Below are 23,042 nucleotides of genomic sequence, written 5' to 3'. Positions count from 1 at the left end.
TGCACCTGTGTGATCCTCCTGTCTCAGCCTCCCAAACACTGGGATTACAAGTGTGTGCCACCACGCCTGGCAACAATGTCTCTTCCAAAGAGTTAATGTATCTATCTATTAACATGGTCAGACCATATAAATTTTCTGAATTCTAGTTCATTGTTCATATGTTGCTGTTATTGTTATATATTTTGTTTCATATAAAAACTACACCAGTGTTGTTAATATCATTAAATGATTGTTTTCACCTTTAGAAAAATTATTTTGATTATATTAATGGGATTTATTATTCAATAAAACTATTCAAGAGAAAAAGGGAACAAGTACATTTTAGGCTGTTTATAAAAAAAAAACGACTAAAATGTGTCCTTATATTGTAGAATATAAAGCCATGATAAAAAAAGTTGGCCTGACTAATCAGTCTCTGTTTTGTCTGTAAGCATGCTAACTGATGCCTGTGGCACCTGACTAGTAATTTTTCTGCATATTTTTGGTCCACTTGGCTTATTGTCTGTTTTAAGTGTTAGTTGTGTTGTCAGTTGTTAGCGTTAGAGCTTCTTATAATCAGTTGAACTTGTTATTCCTATTCAAGTACAGTAGGTTTTCTTCAAAAATATTGTCAAGTTAAGAATGGATGAAAAAACTGCAAAAGTTTAAGGGAGGCGGAAGGAATGATTTTTGTACTTTGGCTCACAAATTCTTTTTTGTTTTATCTCTTCTTTTATTGGAAATTTAAAATATATATGCTGTGCATTTTTATAGATGTTTTTGCAAGATAACAAACGAACTTGAGTTAGTGAGTAGCTTTGAAGGTTCTTGATCAGAAGCATTATTCCAAGCTGCATAGTAAGGAAGGAGGTCTCTGCCCCGCTTCCATAGTAAATCAAGTCATTGGATTTGGATCTTAATAGACTAAAGTCGTACGTAAGAATTCAGTTATCAGAAGGAATATTTTGCCTAAATTCTAAAGAGAGTAGCTTAATTTTCCATAACAGTTATTTACAGGACAGATGAATTGATACAAAATCATAAAGATTTTAGTGTATTTTTAAAATAATGCTTTAAAAATTAACATGTCACTCTGCTTTGAATAGTAAAATGCTGTTGTGAATATGCCACATATTTAGGATTTAACTTTTTTTGTTTCAAAACAAACCATTGAAAAGGTTTTCTGAAAATGTTTATTAAATAGATTTTAAATAATAGGAGCAGGTTTTATTCCTGATTTTCACTTTTTTTTTTTTTTGAAAAACAGAAGAATAAGGCAAAGTATTGGGGAAATTGGGTACTCCTGCAGAAGCTACTGACCATGAATTTGGTTTCTTGGGAACAGGGCGGGGAGTAGGGACAATACTCTTAACTTCCCTGTTTAGTAAGGTTATTTTAATATTGTACTTAATTCGTATCCTTACTATTTTGTTAAAAGTGCTTTTGAAATGTTGCCTTATCTTTAGTGGATTTTTTTTCTTTTTTCTTTTGGTGGTACTGGGGTTCCTGGAAACCCTTCTACCTCTGGGCTATACTCCAGACCTCTGTTTTTTATATTTTTATTTGGAAACAGGTTCTCTTAAGCCAGCAAGGCTGGCTTGGAACCTGCACAATCCTCCTGTCTCTGCCTCCCAAGTGCGGCCTGGCTTCTTTAGTGGATTTTGATTTCCTATGGTAGGTACTCTAGTAGTTGGGGAATTTTCCATTACATCTTTAAACCCAAGCTAAGGACTCTTGAAATCATAAAAGTCATATACTCAAAAGGAATATCGGGGTTCTGTTAAATGCATAGGTTGAGAAAGGAATAAATGTTTGTTTTAAGTGATTAAAATGATTAATAATTTCTTCCATATAAAGTCAAAATTCTGGGTCAAATAAGGCAAACTTAATGATTTTCATTTTTGCCAGAAACCATCAAATTAATAAAATGAAAGATTTTTAAATGAGGTTTCAGAAACTACAATCAGTATATATATATATTATATATATAATATATATATACTGATTATATATTATATATACTGATTATATATTATATATATTGATACATATATATTTCTTTCTTCTTTCTTTCTTTCTTTCTTTCTTTCTTTCTTTCTTTCTTTCTTTCTTTCTTTCTTTCTTTCTTTCTTTCTTTCTTTCTTTCTTTGTCTTAGAGTGTGAAACTTTCCACCAGAAGTGATCAGTTTTCATCACTGGTTACTCATCTGACATATGCCTCTGAGTGTACTGTCCTTCAGAATTTTCAGTGTTCCTTCTCCTTCCACACTAGTGAGCCTGCATCTCGCCCTCCCTGCTCTGAGAGTCACTATTGAAATAAGTCTTGGTTACCCACAGGGAATTGTTGATATTCTAGCCAAACTGAGGAAAAAAGAAAGTGTGCTGTCATCTCTACTGGCAGACCTGTAAAATCCTAGAAAAGTGAACAACTTCATATCTTTATGTCTGTAGCAGCTGGAAGTGTTTTGAATCTGTAACTGATACTGAACAAATATTTTTTGAACAAATATTTTAGGCATCACCAAAGCAGAATTCAGAAGAACTGTAATACCACTTCCATCTGCACACCTTGGTTTCTCTACTTAAGTTCCTACTCCATTTACTTATATGATACAAATTATGTGATTTTTACGAGCTTTCCATATTATTTAAATTAAGGTAAAAGAACCATAAATAGTGTTTTATTTTTTATTTTATATATATTATAAAATTTAAGGTTGAGCTCTTGTCTTCTTTTTTCTCCATACGGTTAACTTTATAAGCACATAGCTGAATTTTATAAATAAATGTGTGCATGAGAGAGGGGGAGGGGGAGGGGAGTGGGAGGGGCAGGCAGGCAGACCACGAGGGAACCAGCTGCTGGTGATCAAACCCAAGGGAATTCTCTCTTTGAGCTATACCTTATCCCTGTTTTAATTTTTATTTTCAAACAGGGTCTCAATAAGTTGCTAGGCTGGCCTTAAACATGTTATTCTCCTGTCTCAGCCTCCTAAGTTCTGGGATTGCATGTGCACACTACAGTGTTCAACCAATAAATACTTTTTTTTTTTTTTTTTTTTTGCGGTCCTGGGGATGGAACCCTGGGGCATTCAACCTGTGAGCTACAGCCCCCTATCCTATTTTTTTATTCTTTATTTTGAAACAGAGTCTCATTAAGTATCTGAGGCTGTCTGTGAACCACAATCCTCAGGTCTCAGCCTTCTGAATGCTGGGATTACAAGCGTGTACCACCATGCCCAGCTCAATAAATACTTTTGATTCTTTATTTCTCTTTTAGGGACAGGGGATCAGACGCATCATGGAAGAATGATCAGGAACCGCCACCAGATGTAAGTATAATCCTTTTCACTCAATAGTTTACAAAGTAGACAATATAATAAAAATTTAAAATAATTAACTATTACCTTATCATTTGCCTTGTAATTTTTAATTTTTTATCAACTTAGTAACTTGTAAAAGCAGTATGCCATTATTTTAAAAAGTTTTTATTCTCCAATTTTGTAAGTTCATATGGGACACAAAGACTTTTATTAATGAGCTTCTCTTCTTTTAGGGCTATAAACTCTTTAGAAATAACCTACTTCCTTAGTTTTTATCATATAATTATCTTTCCTAAAAACAGAGCTTTATTTTCTTTTTGCATCTGTGCCAGCAAAACAGTAGCTTTATCCCCCAAGGTTGGTTGATGATCTAGTCTTTCTTGAGATGTGGAACTATTTGGGAGAAACATATAAATGAATGAACTATGTGATAGGATCATTTGTGCTCCATGGAGATGATTAAATAGATTTTCTTGTGCTCGTTTTTGAAGTTTTTCAGAATTATACATTTTGGTATTTGCCGGTTTGACTGATCATTTTAGATGTTCTCACGTAGTGCTGAAGATCATGGTGGATAGAGGTTTCTGATTTTGCTGAGGCATGAATCAGCTTTGTGCCCGTTTTGAATTTTACCCAGTATGAGTCACTTAACCAGTGAGGGATTCTCACCTTATTATGGAATGGCTTCTATTTTTTACTTAATGCAGTGTATACACGTGGTTCCCGTAAGGCTGTGTGCATTCACTTAACATTCCTTACTTGGTTTAGAGGATTTTGTTACTGAAATTTTAGGTGGTAAAGGGGTTTGGAGATTCACGAAGGTCTTAAACTATAACTCTTGGGAGGTCGAGATATCCTTTTATATCCCTGCTGTTTCAGACCTAAGCATTAAAATTACTAATTCTGGTAATGTTAATTGCTTCTGAAATTGTTTTAATTAGATTAATTACAACACTAAATCCCACCTGCTTCATAATGTTTGCTTTTCCTATATAGAGGCCTGGATCCTGAAGTTAATTGAGATTTAACTTTGGAATAATTTTGTATTCCACATTTATTCCTGATATTCATCATAATTTAGAATTCCTTTTATCTGTTTTTGGTACTGGAGATGGAACCCTTGAGCATTCTACCTCCAAGCTATACTTCATCCCTTTTTTATTTTTATATTGAAACAAGGTCTCGCTAAGTTAATGATACCAGCTTCAAACTTGTGATCCTCCTGTTTCAGCTTCCCACTTACTGGGATTACAGTCATGTGCCTCCACCCTGAGCTGTAGATTAGAATTTTTAAGGTTCATCTAAAACTTTATGCTACCTGCAGAAAAGAAGCCTAGACATATACAGGAAAATGTGAAAAGAGTGTTGGTGAAAATGTTGGAATACATAAAGGACCTAAAAGTTAATTAGAATGCATCGTAATTACTTTCTATCCATACAGATATGCAGTTTATAGTTGAGTGAATGTACTTACTGATTATAAGTTTGAATACAAGAAAAATATTTTTTCTCTTGATTTTTGGGGGCTATAGTAAAATTTTACCAAAGCAATCTCTTTAAAATAAACTATTTTCTATTAAAATACATTTGTTTCTCCCTCTTGCTCTTGAGATGATGCAGTTATTTAAAATGGCACAATAATACTGTTTATTAACTTTTCCTGTTGCATCTTGGATTTTGCTGTACAAAAGCTTGCAATATTTCTTAAAAAAGTTTTCACTTTTTGTACATCTTTCATCCCTCTGCATAGATCATTCCAACTTCTTGAATATTCTTTTCCTTACTTTTATAGCTAACTTCATTAAATATTTATCTTGGGTTACCTATACCGAGAAATATTCATTTCCATTTTTATCTTTATTCAGCCCCTGCTCCTATAGCACTCAGTGCTTCTGTTTGATTTCAGTACTTTCTAGAATCCATCAGATGCCAAATTTAACCTAAGTTTAAAAATTTTAGCACATTAAGATTAGTAACAAAAACCATACATTTGAAGTTTCTGAACCTTAGTTGATTTTTTTTTTTATTATAGTTTCTGGTGTATATGCACTGCTGTTTCATGGAGAATTTGATCTAGAATATATTTCAGCAAGGTCATACTGAAAATGCAATATAGAGATTCTTATATACCTTTTATTTCTTCTGTCTGTGCGCCTGTGCTCACACGGTGAGCCTGCTTTCATATTAGACCTGTGAAGAGTTTAAAATGAGCCTGTCACAGAACAGTGTCTTATTTTTACATTGGATCCAATGATACTACATCCTTTGGCAGCTGACATTCTGACAACGTTCAATTCTAAGCTGGTGGTCAGACCTGTAGCCAGGAGGGCCTGTGTGTGTGTATCTGAAAATTGCTAAGCATTGACGTTTTAAAGTTAACTTGTCAAAACTATCTAGAATTAAACCGAAGGGGGAAAAAACCCTGAGTACTCATCTTGAGTAATGGCCGTGTTAATGAAGAGCCATTAGGCATTTATATAAAAATTCCTTTACTTTATCATATCTAATTGATTCAGACATTCCTAGATAGTACTAAGTGCTAAAGGGAACAATTTGTTTCCAAGGTCAGTGGGTAAATAATAGGTTTGTTATTTTACAAAGTGGTTTCACCTTCAAGTGTGGCTGGGCCAATCCATGAGATGTAAATCTGTATGCTTTCTTCTGTAAGGCCTTAGATTTCAGTGATGACGAAAAGGAAAAGGAGGCCAAGCAAAGGAAAAAATCTCAGACTCAAGGACGGAAGAAACTCAAGTCTGAACTTAATGATCCAGGTGAGTGAATGTAATATGCAATCCTTCTTTATCTTCATTTGCATCTATACAACTTTATCAGTAACAAAACTTGAGGAAACATCTGTGTTTTCTCATTCCTTCCTGGAATCCAGCTTCACATAATGTGCTGGGAGAGTCACAAGGAAGAGTCAGTGGTAGCTTTATGAGCTGACAGAATTAAAAGTGTCTTTCAGGGTGAGCAAACAAGTGAAGTCTTATTCGAGCTATTTGTGTTTATCAGCACTTTTTTCTTAAGAAAGGTATTTGTGTCCACTTCTAGAACTTAGTTGTATGGTACTACTTAACACTGAGTCACAGTACTTTTTTTAAAGGACAATTAAAGTCATATACAGCTGAAAGAAATGAGAAGAGATGCTATATGTATCTTTGTACTCAGTTTAACAGTTGTAACATCGTGGAGAACTTAGTAGAACAATAGCATAGCCAGGGATTATTAGCATTGATACAATGAGATATGTTGCATTTCCACCAGGAGAAAGCTCCCTGGTGCTGTCTTTTGTAGTCAGCCATTTCCCCCTCTCTCCTTCTCCTCAACTCAGGCTACCACTGTCTGTTCTCCATTTCGCTAGTATACATTGTCATTTCAGGAATGTTTTATAAAGGGAGCCTGATAACATGTTACTATTAGGGATTTGTGTTTTCCAGTGACCAGAGTTTTCCGAGCTCTGTCCTGGCTGTTAGGTGCCTCAGTAGGCGATCCTTGTCTTTACACAGTACTGTTCCATGGTGGGCATTACCACACATTGTTTAACCATTCATCCATTAAAAGATAGCCACTTTGTTCCCATTTTTTATTACAAGCAAAGCTGCTATAAGTATTTCTGCACAGAATTTTGTGTGAAAACAAATTTCCATTTCTCTAGGACACATACCCATGAGTGAAATTGCTGGTTACATGGTAGTTGCGTTGAATGCTTCGTTTGTTTAAAGAAACTGTCGTACCCTGTGTTTTAGTTTGGTGGCGCCCCTGTACACTCCCGTCAGCTGTGCATCGTAGCTCAGTTCCTCTGCTTTCTCACCAGCATTTAGTGCTGTTAGTATTTTTTATTTTACATGTGAACTGATAACTAGTTGTGGTTTTGATTTACATTTTTGTAATGTCGAATGATGTTTGTTGACTGTTGTTTCATGTGCTCATTTGCTATCTGTGTATATTCTGTTTGGTAGTGATGTTTGTTCATGATTTTGTCTATATTCTAATTGTTTTTGTTATGTTATTGTTAAATTATAAGTTTGTCTTTTTTTTGTTTTTGTTTTGGGTTTTTTTTCGCTTGCTTTTTTTTTTTTTTTTTTTTTTTTTTTGGTGATACTGGGGATCCTGGAAACCCTTCTACCTCTGGGCTACACTCCCAGACACCTATTTTATATTTTATTTGGAAACAGGGTCTCTTAAACCAGAGAGGCCAGCTTCGAACCTGCACAATCCTCCTGTCTCCACCTCCATCGGCCAAGCATGGGGATTACAAGCGTGCACCAGCACACTGGGCTTTGATTTTTGTTTTTTTGTTTTTACTGGGGATTAAATTTGGGGGCATTCTACTTCTGAGCTCCACCCCCAGCTCCACCTCCATTTTTCATTATTTATTTTGAAATAGAGTCTTGTTGAATTACAGAGAGCCTCACTAAGCAGTTGAGGCTGGCCGAGAACCTTCAATCCTCCCGTTTCGGCCTCCTCAGTGCTGGCATTACAAGCGTGCGCCACTATACCTCACTTGAGTTAATAAGTTTTTAAAAATATATTTTAGGTACTAATCTGTCAGACACTTGATTTGTGCGATTTCTTCTGTTGATAGCCTCTCTTTCATTCTCTTATGAGGGTCTCTGGAAAAATTAAAATTTTCAGTTTTAAGGAAGCCCAGTTTATTACTTTTCCTAATTGCCTTGCCATGGATGGTAAAGATATTCTTATGTTATTTTTTTCTTTATAAAGTCTTCTGATTCACATTTTATATCCATCAATCATTTTGAGTTCAGTTATTAATAGAATGAGAAGTTTGAGTTGGTGTTTGTTCTTTTGCTTATGAATGCGTAATTGTTTTTATGCTCTTTGTTGAAAAAGCTAAGTTTCTTCTCATTAATTGGCACTGGGGATTAAACTCAGAAGCATTCCACCTCTGAACCCTTTGTACTTTTTTTTAAAACAGGGTCTCACTAAGTTGCTGAGGCTGGCCTTGCTACCTCCAGTCCTCCTGTCCGAGCCTCCATTGTCAACACTTGGCAGTATTTGTGTTGATCTGTTTTTCTATGTTCTCTTTCAGTTTCACCAGTGTTTTTGTCTGTACATTTTTTTAATTGTAGCTATATACCAATCTTGAAATTGGGTTGAGTGACAGCTTTTACTTTTCCTCTTTTTCAAATTATTTTAGCTATTTTATTTTATTCCTTTTTTGTGGTACTGGGGGTGGAACCCAGAGGCTTTCTACCTCCAGGCTATAATCTCAGATCTATTTTGTATTTTTTTTGGAAACAGGGTCTCACTAAGTTCCTGAGAGCCTCACTCAGTAGCTGAGGCTGGCTGTGAACCTTCAGGATCCTCCTGTCTCAGCCTCCAAGGTGTGGGGATGACAAGCGTGCACCACCACGCCTGGCTCTTTATAGATTTTAGATTATACTTCTGCATCAACAAAATGCTTGCTGTGATTTTGATAAAAATTGTGAGAAACCTGTATATTTTATGTTGAGTCCTAGATTTCATAAACTTGGTACATATCTCTATATTCCCATTTACTTAGACCTTGTTTGATTTTTTTCTTTCAGAACACAAATCTTATATACTTTTCCAGGTTATTTTGTATGGTGCATCTCACTTTTTTTTTAATGTGGTACTAGGGATGGAACCCAGGGGCTTTCTACCTCTGAACTATACTCCCAGTTCTATTTTATATTTTATTTGGAAACAGGGTCTCTGAGTTGCTGAAAGCCTCAGTAAGTAGCTGAGGCTGGCTTTGAACCCGTGTGATCCTCCTGTCTCCGCCTCCCAAGCATGGGGATTACAAGCGTGTGCCACCACGTCCGGCTTTGCTTCCCACTTTTATATCTTCTAATTCTCTTATTTTTCTGTATTCCCTCTATTAATTTGAGCTATCCATTTTCATGACTTTTTTTTCGACCAGTTTAAGGTTCATAATTAAATTGAGGTAGTTATACCTTCCACTGGACTCTCCCACTATCACATTTCTTTATCAGAACGGTACATTTATTACGATTTGTGAGCATTAATACATCAAAGTCACCAGAAGGCCATAGATTGCATTAGGACTCGCTCTTGGTATTACATACTTTGTGGGGATTGGCACATGTCTAGTGACATTTACCTACCGTTATCGTCATACAGTGTTTTCACTGCCCTAACATCCTCTGTTCTCTGCCCGTTCATACCCAACTCCCGGCAACGCCCGATCTGTTCACTGTCTCTGTAGTTGGTGTTTCCCAGAACCTCGTGTTGCTGGACTCGCGGTGTGCACCCTTTACGCGTTGGTCTCCTCCACTTAGCCGTGTGCACTCAGCTTTCCTCATGTCTTCTCCTGGCGTGAGATTGGTGTTTAGCACTAAATGTTGCTCTCTTGCCTGTGTATACCGCAGGTTGTCTATATATTTTGTCTGCTTTAAGTAATTTATAAGACTCATAAACATACCATTCACAGATATTTGCCTGAATATATTTTCAACCAAATTGAGTAAATACCAGGAAGCCAGATTGCTGCCACACTCGCCGAGAGCAAGCTCCGCCTTGAGAGACGCTTCCCAGCTGTCTCCCACCATGGTGGGACCCTTCTGCTGCCTGCCAGCTTTGGGCAAGGGTTCTGTCGCACTGCATTTTTGCCAGCTCTGCATTTCCCTGATGATGGGGTCAGGGTGTCTTCTCGTTTGCTTCTTTGCCATCTCTATTTCTTTTTTTGGTGAGATATCTGTTAAGGTTTTTGGCCTGTTTTAAACCAGATTATTTCCTTATTGTTAGGTTTTAAGAGTTCTTTTTATCTAATTTTTATAATGGTTTGTTCTAGTCAGCTTTATGATAGCTGACAAAAATACCTCCCAAGCACAACTTAATAAAGAAAGGCTTATTTAGGGCAACTGGCTTTTGAGGTCAGTCACCCTGCACAGTAAGGCTTGGTGGCTTCAGGGCCTGGCAGCAGAACAGGAGCCACACTGAGACCGGCCCAGGAGGAGAGCAAGCATAGCCAATGGCCAGGAGCATGGTCCCTGGCCTCGCCCCTCGGATCCCTCAGCCTCGCCCACCTCTGAGCATGGTTCCTTTGCCAGTACAGGAGGTTGTCTCATTCATTTTTTTCATTTAGTGGTACTGAGGTTTGGACCCTAGGACATTCTGCCTCTGAATCTATACTCCGAAACCCTTATTAAAGATATTTTTATTTTGAAATAGGTCTAAGTTGCTGAGATTCTCACTAACTTGCTGAAGCTAGTCCCGAATTTGGGATCCTCTGTCTCACCTCCCAAGTACTGGGATTATGGATGTATGCACCTCACCCAGTGTGGGGACATTTTAAATGCAGACTATAATAACGGTCTTTGCAGATATTTTCTCCCTCTCTGTAGCTTTGCATGTCGTTCCGTTCACAGATGAAAGCTTTTGCTTTTAATGAGCTTCAGCTTATCATTTGTTTATTTCATGTAAATTATGACTATAAAGCCATTTAAATTTTCTCTTATGGCACCTTTTAGGAGTTTTATAATTTTGCATTCTACATTTAAGTCAGTGATACATTGGGACTTGATTCTTGGGAAGAGGGTAAGACTCACATCTAGGTTTGCTGTTTCTGTTTTTTTGCGTGGTGTCCAGTGTTCCGTGAGCACCTCTGTGGACTCACTCCTTGCCGTGATGAGCGGGCTCTGCAGTGTCGCTCTGAACTCTGCTGCCACACCAGCACCTTTTCCTGTGCTGTCACCAGTGTCAGTGCTGTTTAGGAACATTCCCAATTTTTTTGTTGAAGCATTTTATGACTACATTTTCTTAATTATAACGTCTTTGTGTTGCTTTGGTTGATTTCCTTTTTTCAATGAACTTGAAAATGTCCTGGTTCTCCTTGAAGTCACTTTTCACTGAAACCTGGATATGACGGGGATGATGAAACTTGGATCGTGTGTAAATCTTCTGTTTTAGCTTGCGTTGTTTACTTTTCAAGAAAGTGGGTAGACTGAAGTCCAGCTTTCCCTCTTAGCCTCTGTTGGTGTTCAAGGATAAGGGGTCCTCCATTCCTGCTGGACAAGGGCAGATGCTCTGATTCCCCACCAGATCCTCTCCTGTGCCTGGGAGGGTAGGAGCACTTCTCCACTCCTCAGGGCACCAGTACAGGATGACGTGGCACCTGTGGGCGGTGATGGAAGTTCTGACCCCACTGGTCTCCCCCAGTACACAAGGTGAAGAGCACCTCTGCACTGCTGGTGGAGACAGGAGTTCAGGTGCTTTCCGTGTCCCCACTATCATTTGTGAGAAGTCTTGTTGCTGGTGCTACACTCACCCTGCCCCTGACACCCTCCTGGCCTGGGGTTGAGGTGCATCATTACAGGTAGTTAAGGGTAGAAGTTTAGGCTCCCTACTCAAGCCTTTGGGATAGCAGGGGTGGGGTGAGGGTGCAGGTTTTACTGTAGTATTTGGCTGGAATTGCTAGGCTTTCTTTATCTTGATCCTATTCCTCTAAGCTTTATTGTTTCAGTTAATTTAAAATTTATAATTTTAAACCTTACATATTTGACAATTAAAGAAAAAGCATTACTGAAATTTTCAGTGTTCCTCAATATGTTACCATTTTAATTTTGCCTTTTTCCCCCCCGCTTAAAGGTGAAAATTTTGCTGAAGTACATCAGAATTGGAATGCTTCTAGCTCTTCAGAGCATTCAAAAGCATATCGCAACAGAGAATTCACACGAGGATTTTCCAGGGGCAGATACCCTCGCCAGTGCCACGGCAGGCCTCAGCCACAACAGTTTTATAACTCTGAACATCTGGTATCTCAGGAGACTTTGGGATTTCCACCTCAGAGACAAGATAATCCTATTATGCCACAATATCCCTTTCCTCCTCCGGGGTTTGACATGCATAACTTCCCACTGCCCCCACCCCCGCCCCCACCCCCATCTGTAAACATGGGCTGGGCTGCACCCAACCTGGTCCCTCCCCTGCCTCCCCACTTGCTCAATTTGCCCTATTCCTTGCCCCCGCCCCCGCCTCCCCCGCCCCCGCCTCCCCCGCCCTGTCCTGGAGAGAACAGTTCTCCTCATTTTGGACCTTACTATTAGGTACATGCCTGCATCTCCATAGAAATGTGGGCTTTTAGCGGGTGCACACCTGCAGCCAAGGATCACAGGTTCAAGGACAGCCTCAGCAAGTAGTGAGACTTTCATCAACCCTGTGAGACCCTGTTTCAAATTAAAACAAAAAATAGGGCTGGGAGTGTAGCTCAGAGGTAGAATGCTACCCAGTACCCCCCCTCCACACATATACACAAAATGTGGACTCTTCATGTTATATGTTAAGGATTTTTTTTTAAGGAAAAGGATTATGGAGATAGATTTTAAAAGCAGTGTAAAATACTAAATGATTCAGTTGTAACTCAGTATATATATTTGTAACTTTTATGAAGTTGTATTCATATGAAAATTTCAGGTCAAGTTCTTGAGATCCAATTATGTAATATTTAATTAAAACTTAGAATCATGCCTCCAGTCATGCCCACCCAATAAACAACATATGTAGTAATGGATGTGGGATGGGTTTCATCATGGATTAAAATATACTGAACACTCATTGCCTTTTTGGTATAGTCTGAAAATAAGATGTTGAAGTCCTATTGAGAGCCTATAAAATAAACTTTTTATAAATATTTGAATTTATTTTGACTATAATTATTTAAATAACCCTAATTTTTTTTAAAGCAGATGAGTATGTAGAAGAAAGCCTTATATAGTGGCAGACCTTTGAGTATGTAGAAGAAAGCCTTATATAGTGGCAGACCTCTGAAGTTAATACTTTCTAATCATGTGTAGGCTAGGTTTCATTATCTGAGCAGATTTCCTTGCAGAAGTCTCTGCTATCTAATAAATTTGACATTAAAATGTGTTGAGGAATTTTGTCTTCCATATCTTTCCCAGATTCTCACAAGTCTGGCACACATGAGGTTCTTAGTAAATATGTATCGAACAACTGACTGAATTTAGAGTTTTTAATTAAATGAGCAGTGACTTTTTAAATCAAGTGTAAGTGTAAGAGAAATTATGGAAGTTTAGAACTAAAAGAGTTCTTTAGAATAGTCTAAACTGTTTCTCATTTATTAAATGAGCCTAAGGGTTTCCTGGAAATTTAAGATCACTTAACTATTGAGATGCAGTTTTCTCTCTGATATTAGCACTTTCTACTAAATTAATGCCTTCCAGTCTTTCAGTTTTCAATTAACTTAGAAAACAAAAGTTAGTGTTGCACGCCGGCATCACCTGGAGGCCATTCCTACCGCGCTGGAACCCGGTTGCGTGGAGCTCCGGCTTGTCTCCCTGTTGAGCTAGCTCTGCAGGACGCCTAATCCACGCCTCATGGAGCACTGCCTCCGTGTGCCTTTGCTTTATTAGATGTGCGCTTTTGTCATTTTTTTTTCTTGAAGCGTCTCTTTAAGCCTTACCTTCGTAGTAGATAGTACTGTCTCTTCTGGTTGGTAGAATATTTCTGGTTGGGTAAGTGAGACATCCAAAAGCAATAGAAGCAAACCCTTTTCTCCAAGAATAGGGAGAATGCAAGATGGTAAGTACTGAGTGGTTATAGTCACTGTGGCATTTAAAAGACCTTAACATTTGTACGCCTCAGATGATGGCATCTGACAGTGGATATTTAACATCCAAGAAGACAGAACCGAATTACTCTGTTGGATCCTTGGTTCGCTTTTAAGTTGGTACTTAAGCCACTTGGGCCCAATTCGCCTTCTTATACTTAATTCAGGCTTTTGAAACTGAGTACCCTGACATCACGTGATAATTGTTTAAAAAATGAGCATTCTTGCCGGGCGTGGTGGTGCACGCATGTAATCCCAGCATTTGGGAGGCTGAAACCGGAAGATCGCGGTTCGCGGACAGCCTCAGCTACTTAGGCTCTCCGCAACTTAGTGAGACCCTGTTTCAAAATAAAGAATAAAAAAATAGGGCAGGGAGTGTAGCTCAGAGGTCAAATGCCCCTGGGTTCCATCCCCAGACACACTAAAAAAAAAAAAAAAAAAAAAAAAAAAAAAAAAAAAAAAAAAATTCTTGGACTTTATCTCAAGATTTGAGTTCAATAGGTGAAAGCTCAGGTAGCTAATTTCAGAATTTATCCTTTTTCTGCAAATATTTCTGGATAAATATATTACTCTAGTTTCTTGGCTATTCACTCCAGAACTTCAGTGAGTTCTCTGGGTAGACAAGAGAGTTTAGGGTTTGTGGCAAGGAAAAGAGAAATAAAAGAATAGTTACAAAAATTGTTCCTTGAGCACCTCACTTGGTGCACGGAGATGTATTTTATCAACTCAGTTCATGCTTGGAATTTTCCTAAGAAGAATCCAGCTGGTGTGGTTTTAATGTGTCCCTCTCAAAATTCATGCATTTAAATTTAATCTGTTATAGTAGTAAGAGGTAGAGTCTTTGGGGATATAAATGACTCATGGAGGCTTCACTGTCATCAGTGGATTAGTTCCTTATAAAAGGGTTGGAAGTGGCACACTCCAGTAATCACAGTAGATGGGAGGCTGAGACAGGACGAGCACAAGTTCAAGGCCATTTTAGCAACTTAGACTCTTGTTTCAGAATTTTAAAGAAGGGCTGGCAGTGTAGCTCAGTGGTAGAAGGCCGCTAGGTTCAATCCCCAGTACCAAAAATAAGTAAAAGTGCTACAGAAAAATGGTTTAGTTTCCTTTTTCTCTTTCGTTTTCCCACTAAGAATCCCCTGTACTCCTTGGAAGAGTACACCAGCAAGGCACTGTCTTGGAAGCAATAAGCAGCCTTCATTCGTCAAAGAGGCTGGCACCCTCAGGTTGGACCTCCCAGCCTCCAGAACTTTGGCCAATACATGTGTATAAATCACCCAGTGTGTGGACTTTGTTAGAGCAGTACAAAGATACCAACTGTCTCTTATTTGTAAGAGAAAAATGATATAATTATAATTATCATCACTCCCCATCTTAATTTTGTGGTGCTGTTTTTAAAATCATGTGGCCCTAGATATTTGAACTCTTTGCTGATAGATAAATTGTAAAGATGTTCTCTTCACATAATTTCTCACTTCAAATAGAGAATTCTTAAATTCTTAAAAGTAGATGGACGTCCACATGGTTACATAAAGATGATTGCAGATCTGCAGTGAACAAATGCAGTAGCATGGAATTAAAATTTTGCCTAAGCTAATGCATTTGTTGTATTAAGACAACTTTCGTTTTTACAAAAAAGGTAGTGAGGTCTAGTAATTGGATGACTAGTCGACTTAGTAGAAATAGATATTGAAAGAATTAGGTTGAGACTGTCTAGTTGGAGGCCTGGAGTAGAATACCATTTTAGATCATACCAAAGGACATGCCCTATTTTATTCTAGGCAGCTGGAACAGAATACCACAGACTGGGGGTTTATAATGAATGAAATGTATTGGCTGAGTTTGAGAAATTGGGGGGTCCATGTCAAGGTGCTCTCCTGGTGGGGGTCTTACTTTGTCAGTAGCAAAAGCAAGATAACAGCCTTTTCCTTAAGGGCCATCAATCCCAATTAAAGTGGCCCTCTATTCGTCTAATCACCTCTTAAAGGTCCCACTCCTAATAAGCTTACGATGGCAATTAATTTCTACCTGAATTTTAGAGAAGACATTCAGACCATAGGAGGACATTTTGTGGAAGGGCAGTTCATGTGGCTGTCTTAGAGTTAAATACCAAAATGTCTTCTGTGAGTGAAATGAGAAATAGGCCCTACGTTATCTATAATGAGAGGGCGTAGGGGAGACGTAAATGAGAAGCGATTGCAGCAAACCTGTGTGTAGCGAGGTCATCGTTGTTTGGGGGAAATGAAGACTGTAGAGTGCTTTCTTATTGTCTACTTTGGTATGTTGATCTTCTTACCTTGATTTTTTATTATATTCGGACATACATAATTTGGTCAGTTTCATTCCCCAGCTCCTCTCCTCTTCCCACCCACATCGTGATTCACCCCCCCACACACACACACACACATACAGACACCCACTTAGTGTGCTGCTTTTGTGGCTGGGTTATAGCTGGTGAGTAGTAATTAAGCACATTTCAAAAAATTAAGGCCATCCGATGAGTACAGAATGATTGGCTTCTGCGTCCCAGTGGGCTGATTTGAAGCTGCTCAACACAGGTGACGTTTACATCCCTGGATACTAAAAATTCTAGTGTGTGTTTCAAGGACAAGGCTTCTTAACAATCACAGTATTTTGAGGAGACCTGGAATCTCAGAGGTAATATGTCATTTATATGTATTTAAATAATAATAGCTTGTATTCAGATTTGATTTTATAAATTTACATAGTGAATTATAAGACTATGTTTAATTGGTTTTAGTGTTTTCTACTAGCTTTTTTTTTAACATCTCATGGAGTTTTTTTTTTGTTGTTGCAGAAAAGTTAATTCCTCTCAACTCTATATGACTCAAGTAGAGAGTACAAGGAAAAAGATGAAAAATAATTTCTAGTTTTCACTCTTTCCCAATCTGTTTAGCTAAGATACCTAAGGTGGGCTTGAGAAAATTCTTTATTTACAACACTGTCTTTACATACTCAGGGTATTTAGAATTTTTAAAAGATACAGTCTTGTATTTCTATAATTAAGTACTAGGGAGAGTGAATTTATATATTGTCAGATTCTTCTAGAAAAGTTAATAAGATAGATTAACTTTTTTTTTTTGATAGTACTGGAGACTGAATCCAGGGGCATTCTACCTCCAAGCTATACCCTCTGCCGTTTTGTTTTGTTTTGAAACAAGGTTTCCCTAGGTTGCTGACGCCGTCCTCGAATCTGCAATCCTATATCAGCCTCCTAAGTGCTAGGTTTACAGGCATGTACTACCACACCTGGCTTAGGTTAACATTTTATAGAATTAATGAATTCATGCTTTCCCACATTATATATTTACAAAATATTCTGACATTATGTTTTTACTATCAGTAATAAGCTCTGAGATCTAGATATGAAAAGTAGATGTATTTTGTAGAATTTAAGCTGGAAAATATAAAAATGTATAATTGTATTATTTATAAAACTTTTTGTCAGGTAATATTGTAGCTATACTTTATAATTTAATATATTTAGGGTTAAAAAAACTTGTACATTTGTGTCCTTTTCTGCAAATAAATTTCCAATTGCCAAAGTCTGTCTTCTCATTCTGTAATGATCCTAAATGTATATGGATACAAATTTGAATATGGATATGGGTTATATGCATTTGGGTTTGGGTAGATATGGATTATAATCAATTATGTTTTAGAAAAATAAAATGTTTACTATGATTAAAATTAGAATTGAACATATCTCCTTAATATCCTTTATTTGGCCAGAGTACTTGTTTTTCACTTTTACCAACAATGGCCTCTTATTTTTGACTCTGTGTATTGGGTACCCAAATGGTTATCATTACTAAGTTAGACATGTACAGTTACTTAGTGTCCTAAAAATGAGGTACAAATTTGTATTTCAAATGGTAAAAGAATAATGAATATAGGTAATGAAAAAAAACTGAATATTTTCCTCTGCACATTCAAAAAAGTATGTATACTATTATATATACAATATGTATCTAAGCATGTGTCTATATTTGAAGTCTGATACAGCAAGCCTGTTTTTTGCACCTATTTAGTTGTTCAGTACCTTTTATTTCTACTTATATGAGGTTAATGAGGTGGGAATAAATTTCACATGGGGTACCTTGTAGTTGGTCCTATTCCTCTATCCCCCAAACAGAACAAATTGACCCTGTTCATGTGGTAAAAGCCTTTTGTTTGTATCGAGGGTAGATGTTTGAGATAAGACAGAAGTACAAAGAACTAAAATCAATCAGCATAGAATCCCTATTAAAATGTGGTAAATAGTTGATGGTGGTGTGTAGTGTTCAGGTGATAGAGAGGACTAAAATGTTCTCTGTACCAATAGCCAGTGCAGTGTGCAAAACCTGTTATTGTACCTCTTTAAGCCTTTTATTTTGTGCTCCCATGACATGCAGGAGTGCTAGAAAATGCTTGTTCTCTGCCCCTCCCACAGCTCCTGCAAATATCTGTTTGATTATGTATCACGCAGTGTGGTATCTCAGGCATGATTCGGCTCCGTCAGACTCAATTATGGGAGCTGTCTTAGTGTCTGATTCATTCAAAGCGAATGATTAATTGTCTTTAACATCAGTTTGGTTTTTTGACAAAGTATAATTACTGCTATATTTGTTTGGCAGCAAATATAAGTTCAAATCTGTTCAGCAAGATTATGAACATAAATGTATTTAAGGGGAGAAGAAAATAGTTGTAGGCATTAATTTTATTAATATATTCAAATACTGTTACTTTGAATCATACAGAATTGCCTACAAGGTAGGCATGCTTCAATCTTAACAGTCTATGGAATTTATTACTTTTCAGTTTTATTTTTTCTTCATAGAATTTCTTCCTGTACCATAATTTCATAGCGCACACTTTGGGAAATGTTTTTCAGTAGAGAAAGTCTGAGCCAGGTAGGGTGGTGCACACCTGTATTTCCAGTACTTGGCAGGCTGAGAGGATCTCGGGTTCAAGTCTAGCCTCAGTGACTTAGCAAGGCTCGCAGTAACTTGGTGAGATAATGTTTTCCACGAAAAAATAAAATAGGGCTGGTGGTGTATATTGGAGGTAGAACGTCCTTGGGTTCAATTCCCAGCACTTCCCTTCCCAATACAGAAGGGCTTGGCAGAAATTCATGGTAGTACACATTTCTCAGAAATACTTCATCTTACCGTAAAGACAGTTTATAGATCACAGGCCCAGGAGAGGTACTCAGTCTTTTGCATTAAGCTGAGGAGCCCCTGTTCTTTAGTGTAAGCTCTGTGAGTCCTAACCCGGAATTTTTGTTCTGCAGTGTTTTGGATCCCACTGAAAATCTGAATTACGGGTGTTTCTCGGAGAGAGGGTCTATGGTTTTCATCTTGACTTTGGTAGTATCAGTAGAGTCATAAAAAAGGGCTGCAGGCAAAGACAATCTATCCCAAGGTTTTCCTTTTTTGTAGCATATGTAAATGTTTTTCTAGAATTATATTCTGTGAATATCTCTTTTCAATATCTCACAGAATTACTATACTTGCAAGAATGTATCTGTGAATCTCTTTAAAGAAACTGGCCTAAATAATATTTGGTAGGGAAGACTTCTATAGCCAGAAGTAGAGGAAACATTTATTAGTCTTAGATTATCTAGAAAATACCATGTATGTTCATGCCCAATAGGAAATTCAAGTTTAGATTGTACATGGGAAATCATCCTTATACCAAACAGCTTAATAGATTTAGCTCAATAGGTTTAGTTGTCTTCATCTTACAGAGTTCATTCCAGGCATAATGTAGTAAAAGAGTGAATTATGAGCAAGCTCATAAAATTTAAGGAAATTCTACAAACACTAAATTATAAAAATGTCAACAGCAGGGGAAAAAAAGACAGTGGAACACAGAAAATTATTCAGAACTATCTTTGAGAGACGAAAATGGAGGCAATGCCAGAATGAAGGCAATTTCTTAGGCCTAACTGGTTAAGGTATCTTCTCATTTCCTTTGAGGGGAGGACCTGGCAGATTGTATATACTCTCTTGCTCAGAGAAACATAATTTACATTTGTTATAGAAAAGCAAAACAAATAGATCCTTACCCAAAAAATATATGCAATCATGCTAGTTAATACTTAAGTTTTCTTAAAATTCTAGACCACACATTCATATACCTTTGCGTGTAGCTCGGAACTGGATAGACACTTCGTGGTTGTTCCCAGTGTCAGTAAGTGGTGATGACTGTTGCAAATGCTCATTTAAAAGGTTTGCTCAAGCCAGGCAAGGTGGTGCATGGTTACAATCTCGGCATTTGGAGGCTGAGACCAGAGGATCTCCGTTCAAGGACAGCCTCAGCTACTTAGGCCCCTTGCAACTCAGTGAGATCCTGTTTCAAAATAAAGAATAAAAAAATAGGGCCAGGAGTGTTGCTCAGAGGTAGAATGCCCCTGGGTCCCATCCCCAGTACCACAAATAAATAAATAAATAAATAAATAAATAAATAAATAAATAAATAAATACATAAATACATAAATACATAAATACATAAATACATAAATAAATAAATAAATGTTTTTTCAGCCAGGTGTGATGGTGCATGCTTCTAATCCCAGCATTCAGGAGACTGAGACAGGAGAATCGCGGTTTGTGGACAGCCCCAGCTACTTAGCAAGGCCTTTCGCAACTCAGTAAGATTCTGTTTCAAAAAATATAAAGACTAGCCAGGTGTGGTGACACAAGCTTGTAATCTCAGTACTTGAGAAGTTGAGACAGGAGGATCAAGCAGGTTTAAAGCCAGCCTCGTTTACTTGTGCTAGGCTCTCAGCAACTTGGTAAGACCCTGTTTCCAAATAAAATATAAAATAGGTCTGGAAGTATAGCCTGAAAGTAGAAATCCCCTGGGTCCCATCCCAGTACCACCTATATATGTAGATAGATAGATAGATAGACAGACAGATAGATAGGGATATACACATATATCTATATATCTCTATATATGGAGAGAGAGAGAGGGAGAGGGAGAGAAAAGAACCTAAAAAATAGGACTGGAGGTGTAGCTCGTAGGTAGAATGTCCCTGGGTTCCATCTCCAGTACCACAAAAAAAGAATATATTTTAATATGTATTTTAAGGTATAGTACATATCTTATTAAAAGCAAAAATCTGCATATCTCTTGGAGCAACTGGTGGGGAGGGATAATTTGCTGTTAATATGCCTTTTAACGAGCTGTCCTAGTGGAATTGGGATTGAAGCGCCGTTGAACTTGGATGCCCTCATTCATTCAATGAGCACATGTTTTGTGCTCATTCTTGGTCATTTATCTGATGCAGAGGAAACAACCCTTAGAGCACAATGGGAGGAAATACATGTACAAACAAGGACGCCAGGTGCTCCCATACAGACAGGTGTTTGTACAGGCTACTGTGGGAACAGAAGTGACAGAGGTTGACGCTACCTTAAGTAGGGATGGAGGAAGCTTGGGGAAAATTCACAAAGAACCTGATCTTGGGGCTGAATCATAGAAAATTCAAAATAAGGTTGAGAGAAGCTTTGAATCTGTGAAACAGAGTTTTGTCACAGTTCAGTCACTTTGGTAGGTGTGTTAGATGAAGAGGGTTTGGAGATGAGATTGCAGAGTACGGTCCCTGAAAGTGGAGGTTAACTGAAAGCCACCTGGCAGCCCTAGGGGCCTCCCTGAGGAGTTTGGATTTCATCCTGAATAGTGGGCAAGGCGAGCCACCAAGTCCACACTGGGCTCCTGACACCTGTTGGCTCATGTTTTGGAAGTGTCACCCTGCTAGAGGATGAATTGGAGGGGCAAAACCGGAGGGAGGCGGGCTAGGAATCCACGAAAGCAGTGCGCGAGGATTGCTAGTGGTTAAGATGGGCAGATGAGCACGGGAGGTGGGAGTTTCAGGCATGTGGGTTGCAGGATTGGCAGCGGTAGGCATGGGATAGAGCAGGAAGGAGGATGTAGGCAGCCACTCAGGCTGATGTTTGGAATGACCAGGGAGGTGTCAGTTCATGCCACAGAGGGATATACTTTGTGCTTTTAAAAATCTCCACAACTTGCTGGGGCAGAAAATAACTATTATTTTACAAAGAAGGAAAAAGGAGAACTTGTATAGATGAAAGACTTTGTCCCATTTCTTACCATTGGCAGTTGATGAAATTATATTGAACCCAGTTGTCTGCTTTTTAGGATCTGAACTGGTAACCACCATTTGGGTGTCGCTGCCCTCCCCAAGGCAGTGATAAACTACAAGACTGTCAAAAGTTGGAATTACTCAATAGAAAAAGAGGTGCTACAAGCCGGGCACAGCAAAACACTCCTGTAATCACAGTGCTGGGGAGCCTGAGACAGGAGGATTGCAGCTAGAAGCCAGCCTCAGCAGTTTAGTAAGATCCTCAGCAATTTAGCAAGACCCTGTTTCAAAAATTAAAAAAATTAAAAGGGCTGAGGGTGTAGCTCAGATGTAGAATACCTCTGGTTTGATTTCCAGTGTCCCCCCTAAGAATACTAGAACTAGGAAGATAAAACTATTAAATATGTTTGAGACAGTGCTAAGAAATTGATCCGTTCATAATTAATACCAATATATACCTTAAAATCGATTATACATACTTAAAAATTACACAGAGTCAAGCTGGGCGTAGTGGCACACGCTTGTAATCCCAGCATTTGGGAAGCAGAGACCAGAGGATCACAGTTGGTGGACAGCCTCAGCTACTTAGCGAGGCCCTTTGTAACCCGGTAAGACTCTGTTTCAAAAATAAAAAGACTAAAAAATATATAAAATATAAATATAAAAATATAAGTCCATGGTGGAATGCACTTATAATCCCAGCTTTCAAGAGGCAGACAGCCTCGGCTGCTTACCGAGGCCCTTCGCAACTCAGTGAGACCCTGTTTCAGAAAATATGAAGACGAAGAATTAGGACCAGGGGTGTAGCTCGGTGGTAGAACGCCCCTAGGTTCCATCCCCAGTACCTCCCCCAAAAAGAAAAAGACTTAAAAATAGGGCTGGGGTTGTATCAGAGGTACAATGCCCTTGGGTTCCATCCCCAGTACTGCAAAAATAAATAAATAAATAAAATAAATAAATAATAAAAAACAACTCAGTCAATTCAGTTACAATTTTCTATCCATCTGCTTATAATTTTTGCCTATTTCTCTCAAGATTCCATAAGGATTGTTGTGAT

The 23,042-nt window shown here is 38.0% G+C and overlaps 1 protein-coding gene across 1 annotated transcript in view; it reads left to right on the top strand.

Moving 5' to 3' along the window:
* Positions 1–12,349, top strand: part of NAF1 (nuclear assembly factor 1 ribonucleoprotein) — a gene marked incomplete at both ends in the record, with an annotated part of 39,377 nt that extends 27,028 nt beyond the window's left edge. The window contains 3 exons of the mRNA XM_080710604.1: positions 3,257–3,308; positions 5,968–6,070; positions 11,892–12,349. Coding sequence (XP_080566730.1) covers positions 3,257–3,308; positions 5,968–6,070; positions 11,892–12,349 — 613 coding nt within the window. The remainder of the gene's footprint in view (positions 1–3,256; positions 3,309–5,967; positions 6,071–11,891) is intronic.
* Positions 12,350–23,042: the final 10,693 nt, after the last annotated feature.

Source organism: Muscardinus avellanarius, assembly GCF_963383645.1.
Source record: "Muscardinus avellanarius genome assembly, chromosome: 14".
NCBI classification, from domain to species: Eukaryota; Metazoa; Chordata; class Mammalia; order Rodentia; family Gliridae; genus Muscardinus; species Muscardinus avellanarius.
Note: the sequence above shows the minus strand (reverse complement) of the source record. Positions and strands in the feature narration are given on the sequence as shown.